The 13,791-nt window shown below is 48.5% G+C and overlaps 1 protein-coding gene across 2 annotated transcripts in view; it reads left to right on the top strand.

Moving 5' to 3' along the window:
• The first annotated feature begins 39 nt into the window (after positions 1-39).
• Positions 40-13,791, top strand: part of SMC1B (structural maintenance of chromosomes 1B) — a 56,141-nt gene continuing 42,389 nt past the window's right edge. Inside the window, exons 1-4 of one of the 2 annotated variants that reach the window (XM_083181287.1) lie at positions 40-307; positions 6,368-6,556; positions 9,274-9,386; positions 11,028-11,231. In XM_083181287.1, the coding sequence (XP_083037413.1) occupies positions 199-307; positions 6,368-6,556; positions 9,274-9,386; positions 11,028-11,231 (615 nt within the window). In that variant the 5' untranslated portion in view covers positions 40-198. The remainder of the gene's footprint in view (positions 308-6,367; positions 6,557-9,273; positions 9,387-11,027; positions 11,232-13,791) is intronic. The other variant, XM_083181288.1, reaches the window with a different exon arrangement.

Genomic DNA, 13,791 nt, shown 5'->3' with positions numbered 1-13,791 from the left:
TGACACGGCCCGCCCCATCGCCTCCCACACCGCCCCGCCCCTTGCTTCCCACCCCTGTCTCTGGGTCGAGTGACGTCACGCCCGGCGCTTGGCGGGAAACTCTCCGAAGAGAACACAGTCACAGTCAAGCTGCAACCATTTTATCTCCCAGTACCGTGCAGCTCCCTCCGCCGCTCCCAAGCCAGTGCAGCCGGGGACATGGGCGTCCTCAGCCACCTCATACTGGAAGACTTTAAGTCGTGGCGGGGGCGGCAAACCATAGGGCCCTTCAGGCGCTTCAATTGTGTGATCGGCCCCAATGGTTCAGGTAAAAGTCACCCACCCAGTGCCGGGGTCGCCCCCTGAGCCGCTATCTAACTGCCACACAGTCCTTGCCATGTGCGCTGCTGGTGCTCTGTCCCGATTTTCTACATTAAAGTCGGGACTGTGGTGTCAGATCTCCGTTGCTGCTCCACAAAGTTGGTTTTATATCAGACCCCACTGACCTGTCAGGCGGGATACGGCCACTAGGTCTACAAGCGTTAGGTTGACATGCAGGAAGGTCGACATGGTTGACACAAACATTAGGTTGACATGCAGGAAGGTCGACATGGTTGACACAAGCATTTTTTTTTTTTTGAGCCAACATGTGTCGGCGGTTTTTCAGGCCCTACCATCCAATAGGGCATGGATGGAGAATTAAACCATGTGCCGAGCGTAGCGAGACACTGTCCCCGAATCATGGACGAGTCATGTGCGGGGAAATTTGGGACCAAAACAAAAAGAGACCCCCATTTTGACCTAATGACCCTGTTTACTTAACTCATGTTGGCAATCCTGCATTTCGGCCTAGTGGCGTCGATTTAGTTCATGTCTATCCTATGATCCACACCCTGTCAGACCGAGGACAACAGTACTACACTCCAGTGTTCAGTGTATTCCTTTTAGTTTTATATGTCCTAAAGTGCCACTGATGGTTAGGGTTGGCCATTGATGATACAAAATCATTGATGGTTTATGGCCGATGTCGAATACTTTTGCTATCGTTGAGGGAGAACAAAATCAAATTGGTACTTGTGTATTTTGGTGGCGCCCATCGCATACCATTAAGCATGCGATGGTATGCGATGCGACGCGATTTCGTTGGTTAGTGTACGATGGCATACAATTTGAAAATTGTATGCCATTGTACATGGCATACAATGCCATGTGATGCGATTAAACATTGTATAAGCACCCTAATGGGTGCTTACAATGTTAAATGCACCCCCCCCCCCCCCCCCCCCGTGAACCCGAAGCGTGGCGAGCGGCGGCGGTACGCGTCCTATGACCTTTTCATACCCCCACTATCCACGTCGGCGTGGAGTTGAGAATAGATTAGTGTGGCGAGCGCAGCGAGCGCAAGCGGATACATTCACAGGTAAACGCGTCCCTTCGCGGGCTTCACAGGTATCCGCGGGGCTCGCTGCGCTCGCCACGCTTCGGGCTCGATGCTCTCGCCACACTAATCTATTCTCAACTCCATGCCGACGTGGATAGTGGGGGTATGAAAAGGTCATAGGACGCGTACCGCCACCGCTCGCGGGCTCGCCACGCTTCGGGTTCACGTTTATAGTGGGGCGGTGGCGTGGGGGTGCATTTAACATTGTAAGCACCCATTAGGGTGCTCAAAAGCACTCTTTAGGGTGCTTATACGATTTTTCATCGTATAGGGGGTCAAAATCGCGTTGCATCGCATGCCATCGGGTACATGGCATGCGATACGATACGTTTATCGTACGATGCTGAAATCGGGTGCCGCCAAAATACACAAGTACCTTTTTTTTTTTAAAGTGTTAGGACACAGTAGGGATGACCATCGACATTGTGATTTGAAATCATGATTCATCAGAATCATTGATGGTTTATGGCCGATGTAGGGATGGCCATTGACACATCTTCCATCGATGGCTTTTAAGGCAGGAATTATCGATGGCTATAAAACATTGTATCACTGGCCATTGATGGTTCCCGCCATCGCTTAGCTGCACATGCGCAGAAGAACAGGATGGGCTGCCCCGCTGGGAGGTGCGCGCATGCGCAGTGGAAACTTTACCTAGCTATCAAGCTGCGCATGCGCGAACCTCCCGGGCCACAGGGCGGACTGTAGGTGTACACACGTACAGTACAGGCAGGATCAGCCATCCTCAGTGGCTGCACTGGAAGCATGAAGCTTCCCAGCAAGTTGTGTCACTACAGAACAGTATTATGTACAGCTAGGGGAAGGGGTAGTGCTTCAGCTGGGCGGGCGGATGTGAGCCGAATATGAACACAGCCAAGCCCATCGGCAGCCAACGACACCGGTCCGATGCTGCGCCCCTGTCCGGCTATATATCGTAGCTGTTGCCCAGTGCCGCATCGCTGGCTGCCAACTGAGACCCAGACCAGTGGTAGCCACTGCCAGGAGACGGACTGTGGGACTGGAAGGGGGGGGGGGGAAATCACCATCGGATGTCGTTCATCGATGGCATAAAACTATTTAATCCTCACATATTGTTGCCCAAAACATCAAGCATTTGGTCCCAACCATCGATGTTTTGGTGACATCGATTGTGGATGGCCATCCCTAGGCCAATGTTAATGACATCCCTACATCGATGGCAGATGAGAACCGATATTACGATTTTTCTTTCAAGGTGTTGGGACATGGAGCATAGCTCTGAACCTGGAAGCCCCACCCCTGAGTTTTGATAGGCCCACGGGCCATTCAGTAAAAAATAATAGATGACCATCGATAGCTAAAACTATCGATGGTTATCCATCAATTAGTTTAATGCTATCAATGGCTGGTTGCAGAATCACCATCGATGATGCACCAATGGCCATCCCTAGGACACAGCATAACTCTGACACTTGTGAAGCCCCACCCCCACATTCTGGTTGGCACATGGGTCAGTCGAATAAAGAAAATGGATGTCCATCGATAGGTAAAACTATCGGTGGTCCTCCATCACATAGTTTATTATTATCGATGGCTGGTTGCAGTATCGCGACTGCACCAATGGCCATCCTAACTGATGGTGATATTGTAAGCGATCATCGATAGCATCATCTGACGAAATTGACCATCAATGGTTTTGCTGATCGATGGTCATCGCTTTTCTTGTTTAGCTATTCCATGGCAAAAACATTCCTTTTGGAAAATAATTAATAAAAAACTATTTGGTTTTGCTGTGCCATTAAGGGTACCACCTGGTTTTCCCCCATTGATGGCAAAAATAACCTACATCGCTATTAACATTCAATGATTATGAACCTGATGGCCATCCCTTCACTGAGGGGTCAATCTGCTGCAGATGGCGGAGCGTGTGAAATAGCCCTTAGGGATGGCCATTACGGTGATCACCATCGGTGGTTGCCATCGATGGCAGCAAACCATGTGATTGGTGATCACCAATGTCCTTACCGATCAATGGTCATCCATTTTCTTTGACTGACTGGTCCATGGGCCAAGCAGAACATGGGGGTGGGGCTTTTTGGGTGTAGGTGGCGGAGCCATGTTTTGTGTCCTTGGGGAAATTTTTTATAAAAAACCTATTTGGCAATTCTGTGTCATCGATGGAGGGGGAACATCTGGTTCTCCCCATCAATGACATAACAAATCCACATCGGCCATAAAATATCAGGGATCAAGCTAGAATACAGATGGAGCGCATGTCAGCCAGCCTGTGGAACCGCCAGATCTCCTGAGCTGCCGCAGGTTGGTGGACAGGAAGTTCATCTGATGGGGACGGGCGAATGTCCATGTCAGCATGGCGGCTGGGAACGTGAAAAAGTGATAACAAAAACAACCTCTCCCCCCTCCTGAGCATAACCATCTCTGGGCTCAAACAGCCGGTCCTGGTTTCATAAAATCACAGGGCAAAACAAATAGGGTTCCCCTGGATTTTATAAAACCAGCACCAGGCTCAAAAGCTGGTCCTGGTTCCCAAAATACAGGGGACAAAATATTTCAAGAACCAGCATCGGGCCCAACCAGCCAGCAGGGTAACGCCACAGCCAGGTGGAGACTTTTAATACAAGTCCCCCCGGCCAAAGCATTTTCCCCCTTACTGATCAGCATGGGCAGGGATCCTGGGGAAGTGGGGACCCCCCCTCCAGAATTACTATGGTGTATTGTTGTGGAACTACAAGTCCCAGCAAGCCTGCACCGCATGCAGGGACTTGGAGAACCACAAGTCTCAGCATGCGGGGCACTAAAGAGAGCGCTGGGACTTGTAGTCCCACAACAGTACAAATAGTCTAATACAGGGCTCGACAAAACCCGGGGGCCAGGTCGCCATGGCGACCAGATTCTGCTTCCTGGCGACCAGATTTGCCAGGAAGCAGAACCCCCGGGCAGAGTGGTGGCTTTACAGCAGCGAGCCCCGCTGTGGGTTATACTGTTAGATATACGGTAAGAGCCACCATGGCAGCAGCCGGCAGTGCAGGGCACAACTCTCCCGGCTGCCGGGAGAGGGACATGGAGAGGTTGGGAGCTGGCAGCAGCCTCTGCGTTAGCAGCGGGTCCCCGTGGCTTGCTATCCTTTCAGCACATACAGCAGCCTGGGGTGCCCGTTTCAGACACATAAACAGATGGCGCCGCGGTGGGTTATTATGTTCATTATAACAGGCAGCCCGGCAGAGCGGTGCACAACTCTCCCGGCTGACGCTGCATCAGAGCAGGTCCGCGGCACGACTATTACATAAGTCAAGGCGGCTCACAAGCTAATCGGGAGCTACCAATGCTGCTCCGTGCTTGAGTTTTGAAATAGGTACGCTGCGGACCTGCTTTGATGCAGCGGCAGCCGGGAGAGCTGTGCACCGCTCTGCCGGGCTGCCGCCGTGCTGGCTGTTATATTGAACATAATATCCCACTGCGGGGCCATCTGTTTAGTGTCTTTGTTTTAACAGGGGCACCCGAGGCTACTGTAAGTGCTGATAGTATAACCAGCCACGGGGACCCGCTGCTCACGCAGAGGCACCAGACACCTGAGGCACCAGACACCAGAGGCACCAGACACCAGAGGCAAACCCCCGTCATTTTTTTCTCAGTCTGCCCCTGCCTGGCTTCAAGCCAGAAACCCATAGCAATGAGCATGTAAGTAAGCAGCACTGTGGCATAATATGCCATGGGCATTACGTTGTGTGGTATTATATGTAATGGGCATTACGGTGTTTGGTTCACCGTGTAATGGGCATTGCGGTGTGTATTGTATATGTAATGGCCATTATTGTGTGTGGTATAGTATGCAAAAGGTTTTTCGGAGTGTGGCATAATGTGTAATGGGCATTGTGGTATGTGACATATGTAATAGGCATTATGGTGTTACTTTTTGGCGCACACTGTCACTATTTTTTTTCTGGCTCCTACATTTTCATCCTGGCTCCTAGATTTTTTAGAAATTTGTCAAGCCCTGGTCTAATAAATACACACAAGAATAATAAAACTTTATTACATACGAAGCCCATACATATAGATACTTAACTATGTTGATAGTAGTTCGGTCCCCTTCTCCTGTAGAATCCATGAGGGGTTCCTCACCAGCCGGCTTCGGTGCTTCTCCGAGACCCCTGCAATGATGTAGCCACAAGTCCATCTTCTGGTTACAGCTTGTGCTCTGCCCACAGACCGGGAATAAGGCCCGCCCACCAGCCAATCATGTCCGGCCATCAGGATTTCTCCGATCATGATTGGCTGGTGTGCGGGCCTAACTCCCTAGCTGTGTTCTAGCTCCCTGCATCTTTCAAACCCCTGCAGTTCCTCTACTCTGCCTGGGGTGTCACTCTTTCTGCTGTGATGCTTCTAGCATACCTGTATACCAGTGCTGAAATACAGACCACACTGTGCAGTAAGCACCACAACAGAGAGCGACACCCCAGTCAGGGAAGAGGAACCGCAGGGGTTTTGAAATATGCAGGATGCTAAAGTGAACACTACATTGGTAATTCTCAGGTCTATTCCTGAATCTATGGAAAAGATGGAGAAATCATGCAGCAAGGTCGACATGACATTAGGTCGACAGTCAATGCTTGTGTTGACCTTGACCCATGTTGACCTTGACCCATGTCGACCCAATGCTTGTCGACATAGTTGTAGACCTAATGACCGTATCCCATCTAACGGGCTGCGTTACATATGGCCTTATGTCTCAAATATTGACTGATACCTATGGGTCAAGCAAGGTCATTGTTTTGCATTCTGGTTTTACCATGAACACAACAATTACATCAGTACAAGTACTCATTCATTTAGAATGTTGGGAGCCATGACAGGAAGACACATGTTTTATATACAGTATATACGTTTTAGTGCTTTTAATTTGTCATTTGATTGCAATACTGATACAATTATCTTTACTCTGTTAAGGAAAGTCAAACTTGATGGATGCGTTTAGTTTTGTGATGGGCGAGAAAACAAGTAACTTAAGAGTAAAAAGTCTTCGAGAACTTATTCATGGAGCAAACATAGGGAAAGCGGTGTCCTCCACAGCCAGTGTGCACTTGGTCTATTCTGAGGAGAACGGGGAGGAAAGGACCTTTTCCAGGATCATTCTAGGTATGAAGTAAATGTAACAACAACGTCCTTATTGTCTGGTCCATCTTCAGCGATGTTTTTCCGGTGTATTTCTCATGAGAGATAAAAACAACTAGTGGTTAACTGGGAAATATCATTACAGCGGGGGATTTTCATTATAAAAAGGACTTACCTCCACAAATAGAGGGGGCTACTTTATGGATGCAGCGTCCAAGAGCAAATGTAGTGCGCAGCAAGCAGATGAGGCAGAACACCTGGTTCCCACTACACCAGGGGAGGAGGGGAAAGGGGCTCAGGATTTTGGCTACCTTGTTGCTGCCCAGTTCCACGCTGCACAGCATACCAGCTGACATTTGATCACAATGCTATCTACTAATAGGTGACAGTTTTGCTTTAGTGTGCCTGCCTGCCTGCTCTATGATAAGATTGTAACTCTGCTATTTAATATTGTGAATTATTTGCTGTGGCAGTGTCTTTTGCATAGGGCCGTGCAGCGCTGTGTGCTGAGCGAGCTTGCTGAGCGATCTAGCATCACTGCGCATGTGCGGTTAGCGCAGACCCCCTGCTGACCATAGGCTACAATAGGTTATCGCTATCTCAGAATGGCGATGGCCCAAGGATACGAAGCGCTGCAGCTCCATGTTGATATATCGAGCAGCTTCGCATTCCCCATAGAAACCTATCGGGGATGCGACCGGCGGCGGTGCAGGGAGGATCTCTGATCCCTGCTGCGGTCCCCCTTTGGTACATCAGGGTGATACCTCATATTTGCACCTAACCCCCGAAAGATTTAGCCGCAAATATTGTTTGATAAATGCGGCCCATACAGGGCCATCTCTAATTCCATTGCTCCATATATCTCTAACCTCATCTCCATTCATACACCCTCCCGCCCTCTACGGTCAGCTGACAAATGTCGTCTCTCCTCCACCCTGATCACTGCTTCCCATGCTAGAGTACAGGACTTTGCCCGTGCTGCACCCCTTCAGTGGAACGCACTCCCTCGCTCCATTAGACTCTCCCCGAACTGGCAAAGCTTCAAACGGACACTGAAAACTCACCTATTCATCAAAGCATACCCTTCCACTGCATAAACCAGCCGGTTCTCAGACCCCTTGCCTTTTTACATCCTGCTATCTAACCACCACCCCCTCGCTTGCACCTCTTGTAATCTGTCTGTCTCCCCTTCCTACTAGATTGTAAGCTCCTCCGAGCAGGGCCCTCTTCCCTCCTGTTGTCAAAGCCCACTTCTCTTCACATTTCACTCACAGCTCTCCTTTACTCCAACACTCAGTGACCATCTTCGTCTGCATACCCATCTCCATCATTGGCATCATGCCTCTAGTTGTATGTTGATTGAGTCCTCACTACTTATATTTAAGCTGTAATGTGTATTGAACTGTGGCGCTCTTTATTTGTACTGTATTTTTGTTATTTATTCAATGTTATGCCAAGTTTTGTCTCCCTGTACTGTTCCTTTGTACGACGCTGCGAAACACTTGTGGCGTCTTATAAATAAAATAATAATAATAATAATGTTGGGTGTTCTATCATTTGCAGGATAATTGTCCTGTTCTGTGTATTCTGTATGAGTCTTGTCTCATTTTATCTGTCGTGCCTGATAAAGGGATTCATATCAGGTAAACCTGGAAATGTTTTATCGTAACTTTTCAAAGTGTCTAGGATGGATAGATGGATGGATGGATAGATAGATAAATAGATAGATGGATAGATAGATGCCTTTGGTGCAGGAGGTTGGTTCAGAGTGTGAGTAGACTGTACTCATATCCTATTTCAGATGATCTGTTCTTGGAGCTGGACAGTAGATGACCATTAGCAAGGCCACTTTTGGGAAGAGTTACTTTCTGCTGGCTAATTTGCTAAAGTCACAGGCCTGTTTCAGTCCTCTCACGCTGCTGGTACAGGTGAGATTCAGGTGTCAGTAAGCCATTCTGCTGGTACAGGTGAGATTCAGGTGTCAGTAAGCCATTCTGCCCCTCACGGAGGGCAGCAAAGTGTCTATTAGAAACAATCAGTATAGAGAAAAAGTCAGGGGCTTATCGGAGAAAGAGCTTCACTAATTAAATATGGCCCTCGACGGAACAATTCAAGTGTTCTGTTTGTGCAGGGACAGTCGCTGGCACTGACATTACTCTGTTGTTCTGGTATATTGACGGCCTTCACCTATATGGGTACATCAAAAAGATACGAAAACATGTTAAACCTACCTCAGGGCCTCATCAAACACTAATGCATGAATCCAGTAAGTTATGTGTCAACTGGAGGCCGTGCTGTAATGAATGTGTTCCATTCCATTAAACGAAATGTTATGGTTTGACAGACTTCCAGTTCCAGGCTGTAGTATACTAAAGCCTAATAGATATTTGTGTATTCATGTAGCCTCTAGTATCCACTCAATTCACTTCTACTGTTCCCAATAGAAATGACCAAATAAGACAACCAGGTACGTCTGTGTTCTAGAACGGACTAGATGCACCCAGTGGGTAAATGTCATTGTTTTTCGAGAGTGATGTTTCCCCACCTATCTTGCTTTGGTTTCTCTCTGGCTAGGAAAATGCCTGCAGAATGGGGATATTGAAGAGATGTGAATTTGTTTAATGTGCCAAATTCCTAAAGGAGGGGGCAGCGGCTCTATATCCCCATGGTCCAGTGTTCCCACATAGATTCAGGGGCAAAAATATGTACCATAAGCCTAACAATCCTATGTTCCTTGTCAGGAGACTCTTCAGAATATCGCCTCAATAACAGTCATGTAGGACGTTCAGCGTATGTCGCTGAGCTTGAAACGATTGGAATCATTGTAAAAGCCAGGAATTGCCTGGTGTTTCAGGTAAGGCACCGCTGTTCACTAATATGATCCAATATAGCCGTGGGGTGTTGTAATGTGTGTTTAGGAATATTTAGTGTATTCACTTTCAACTAGGCCTACATCAGCATAGAGTGAGGTCTGTTATTATTGTGCTGAAGTTGTGAATCAATATAAGGCAGTTTCCACCATTACCGGCGAAGAGATTTTAATGATATCCATTCTTGAGCACAGGGGACTAAAGCTGGCTGCACATTAAACAACACTGCATATGATACAATAGTGTTCATTCTAGAACCCGCCATCTTTGAAAACCCATGCAGTTCCTCTTCCCTGCCTGGGGTGTCGCTGTCTGCTGTAGTGCTTCTAGCACAGTGTGGTCTGTATATCAGCACTGATATGCAAACCAGACCTGTGCTACAAACACCAGAGCAGACAACGACACTCCAGGCAGGGAAGAGGAACTGCATGGGTTTTCAAAGATGGCGGGTGCTAGAATGGACACTAATACAATGTCATCAACGATTCCCCTGAACTCCCTTGAACAAGCGATATAGCGCATACATACCGAGCGGTTTTGCAACAGACATCACAAAATATTTTGTTCATTGGTCACATCTAGGATTATAGCTGTTGTTAACGATATAGTCGATTGAGCTTCATGTAAAGTCGACAGAGGGAATCGCTAACGACCCACGTGATTGCGCATCGTTAACGTTACAGGGGGCGTATGCAATCCCGGATCACGACTGTCCGTCCCTCCCGACAGCCGTGATCCTGGCTCCGTTTGCAGTTTGCCCGACAGCAAATTGGCAGGCGGGATTCAATGTCCCGTTTGCTGTTCGGCGAAAAGAGGGCGTGATGCCTCTTCAATGCTGTCAGTAAAGACCGCATTGACTAGGCACCCGCCGCTATTTCCCCCGTCAAATATGGCGGTGGAGGATTGCATATCCCCCCATAGTGCGTTGAGATGATATGCACAAAAATAATTGTTACCGATTGTCGTTATCGTGCATGCCTGTTAAAATATCGTCTAATGTGTTTAATTAGATCCTCAGTCAATTTGAATCAACCATCTGGCGTCGAGCATTGATATCCTTAAAATCTGTAATGGGCGAGTTTTGAGAACTGATATAAGGGTTACCATAGATGAATTCCTTGCTGCAGTATATCCAATGCCTGCAATCCTCCATCCCCATAAATATTACCTAATGTATAGATAAAAGTAACCTTTTTAAAATAAGGTAACGTGTATTATTATAGTAAAGCTCAACAATGGCTTTGGATATAGTTTGAGTATATTTTAACACAACCGTGTTACAACGTTACCTTTCGTTCTCCTGCGTCATATCCCCGGCCTTACATGTCATGTCCTTGTTCCCCTGCTCTCACCTTAAATATAGTACTTACTTCCTTGGGGCCAGATTCTCTAAGCTTCAAAGTGATAAAATAGAAAGTGATAAACAGCCAGCCAATCAGCTCCTGCCTGCTATGTCACAGACTGTGTTTGAAAAATGTCAGACAGGAGCTGATTTGGCTGGCTGTTTATCACTCTCCCTTTTATCACTTTTGAAGCTTAGAGAATCTGGCCCTTGATCTTTTCCCTGATTAGGAATGTAGGGTATATAAAATGTTGCTTTTATGCTTAAACTTGCACAATGGCAGGGAGAAGTGGAGTCTATTGCGATGAAGAAGCCCAAGGAAAGGACGCATCTTTTTGAACAGATCAGCAACTCAGCAGAATTAGCAGAAGAATACGCGGTAAAGAAAAAGCTGATGTTGGAGGCTGAGGAAGATGCTCAGCACAGCTATGCCAAGAAGAAAACTGCAGCTGCTGAGCGTAAAAATGCCCGGCTAGAAAAGGATGAAGTGAGTGTGTCACATCTACCTAACCCGGCGCCTTGTTCTGCGAGTTCACCGTTTTTCTTATTTCTCTTTCATACCGATGGTGGTCCCAGTGGGTGTGGGTGAAGCTTCGGCGACAGGGGACCAAGGAGTTAAGAATTCTTTGCGTGCAGCCCGCGCTCCTCTTTATAAAAAATGTTTTGCATTTTTACTATACAAGAACGTGTTTACGTAGCACAACTTACATTCATAGGCGAATCTAGAAATATGGTAATGGTTGGACCAAGATCCAAATACTCAACTAGGTTGGACCCTTGCATGGCGACGCCGTGCAGCGAAAAGGGGGCGTGGGCTTATGGAAAGGAAGTGTAGCATCACAAAAAGAGGCGTGGTATTACACATTAAACCACACACCGTAATGCCCGTTACACATTTAGCAAACTCTATAATGCCCATATTTGACGCATAAGTGCCGCTTACCTACATGCTCATTGCTAGTAGGTTCTTGCTTGATGCCAGGGGCTTCATTCTCGATGTCAGGGGCTTCATGCTCGATGCCAAGGGGACTTGATGCTCGTTACTTGCTTGTTGCCCCAACAGAGAGTTAAATGCTCATTGCAAAGGGGGAGGGAAATTGCTCATTGCCGGAGGAGGGGGGGATTGCTCGTTGCCAAGGGGAATACATGCTTGTTGCCAAAAGGGAGTGAATTGCTCGTTGCCAAGGGGAAGTTAAATGCTCATTGTAAAGGGGGAGGGAAATTGCTCGTTGCCGGGGGGGGGGGGGATTGCTCATTGCCAAGGGGGAGTTAAATTGGTCATTGGCAAGTGGGGGAGGGACTTGCTCGTTGCCAAGGGAGAGGGAGACCGACAGCCGCTTGACGCCCACAATTTAAAGAAATGACAGCTGGGCAGAGAGCTGTGCGCTGCCCGGCTGTATAGTCTAAGCAGGTCCAGCGATATTTTCAATTCTCCCCCAGGCCCGCAAGCCAATAGGAGCTCGCTGTCTGGCAGCAATGAGTAGCGGTATTGGTGGCCGCACCTGATTGGCTGCCGGACTGGGAGCTCCTATTGGCTCGCGATTCAACGGGAGAATTAAAAACATCGATGGACCTTCTTAGACTATACAGCCGGGCAGCGCACAGCTCTCTCTGCCCGGCTGTCATTTATTTAAATTGTGTGTGGACGGCGGTCTACTGGGTGGTCCGGTGCACCCCTGGATTCACCTTTGTTTACATTAATAAGTAAGTGAAAATGTATGTTAGATGTCTGGTTAACTTTGATGATGAGGTGGAGGTAGTTTCTCAGAGTCAGATCTCAATATCGGGTAATGCTTGGAGGGCTTCTGGTCAGTGGAGGAAGCCATGGGAACTGATTGATGCTCACCGCACTGTACCTGAAAAGAAATATACTGAAGACAGCACTTGTTCAAGTGCTGAGACTATTCTGTATGAATTTATTTGACAGGCTGACACAGATGTGTGAATTGCTCTGATAGACGCACATTACTATATGTGAACAGCAGGGGCATGCAGAACAACTGAATTGCCCCCAGAGATCCTTGCTGTTTGTATGACAATTATTTACTTAACTTTATGGGTCGTCCACACACACCCCCCCCCCCCCCCCCCCAAATACCTGGGGTTCAATGTAATAGGGTGTGAGAATCAGAAAGTGAGAGTTTTCCTTTTTTTTTTTAAAGCGGCAATCAATTAAGGCCCCCATACACTATACGATTTTGGGACGATTTCATCCGATTTCGGCACTTTTGGCCGATAACCGGATGAAATCGCCCCAAAATCGCAGGTGTGTGATATATGATCCGATCTGATGCGCGGTCCCGATCAGGGAGGTCGGACGGTCAGCACATAAGATCATCCGACCTCCCTGTATGCTATGCATATGCCTGCCCACCTGTCAGGCATATGCATGCAGACACCGGGGGGGCGGGGGAGCACGGCGGGCAGACACACTGACCTGGCCGGCATGCTGTGATAACAAATAGCAGCGGCAGTAGTGAGGGCGGGCGGCGGCAGTAGTGAGGGCGGGCGGCGGCAGTAGTGGGGGCGGGCGGCAGCAGTAGTGGGGGCGGCGGCAGTAGTGGGGGCGGGCGGCGGCTCACAAATGAGTTCCTGGCGGGTGCCGGGTGCGGCGAGTGATGCTGACCTGGCCGGCATGCTGTGATCACAAATAGCAGCGCTGCCGCTGCGGGACGGGACGCACAGTATCGGCTATTAGATTTTCAAAATACCTGTCAAATGACCGGCCGTTCTGTGATTGGCTGAGAGCTCTCTCAGCCAATCACAGAACGGCCGGTCATTTGACAGGTATTTTGAAAATCTAATAGCCGCCACTGTGCGTCCCGTCCCACAGCGGCAGCGCTGCTATTTGTGATCACAGCATGCCGGCCAGGCACTACTGCCGCCGCCCGCCCCCACTACTGCCGCTGCCCGCCCCCACTACCGCCGCTGCCCGCCCCAACTACTGCCGCTGCCCGCCCCACTGCTCCTCACCGCCCTGCAGCTCCCCATTTGTTTTACATGTGATAAATCGCAAGCGATTTATCACATGTAAAAACTGGCTCATC

Source organism: Crinia signifera, chromosome 4 (genome assembly GCF_055691185.1).
Source record: "Crinia signifera chromosome 4, ASM5569118v1, whole genome shotgun sequence".
Taxonomy (NCBI): domain Eukaryota; kingdom Metazoa; phylum Chordata; class Amphibia; order Anura; family Myobatrachidae; genus Crinia; species Crinia signifera.
The sequence above is the reverse complement of the archived record's forward strand: the minus strand, read 5'-3'. Positions and strand labels throughout refer to the sequence as shown.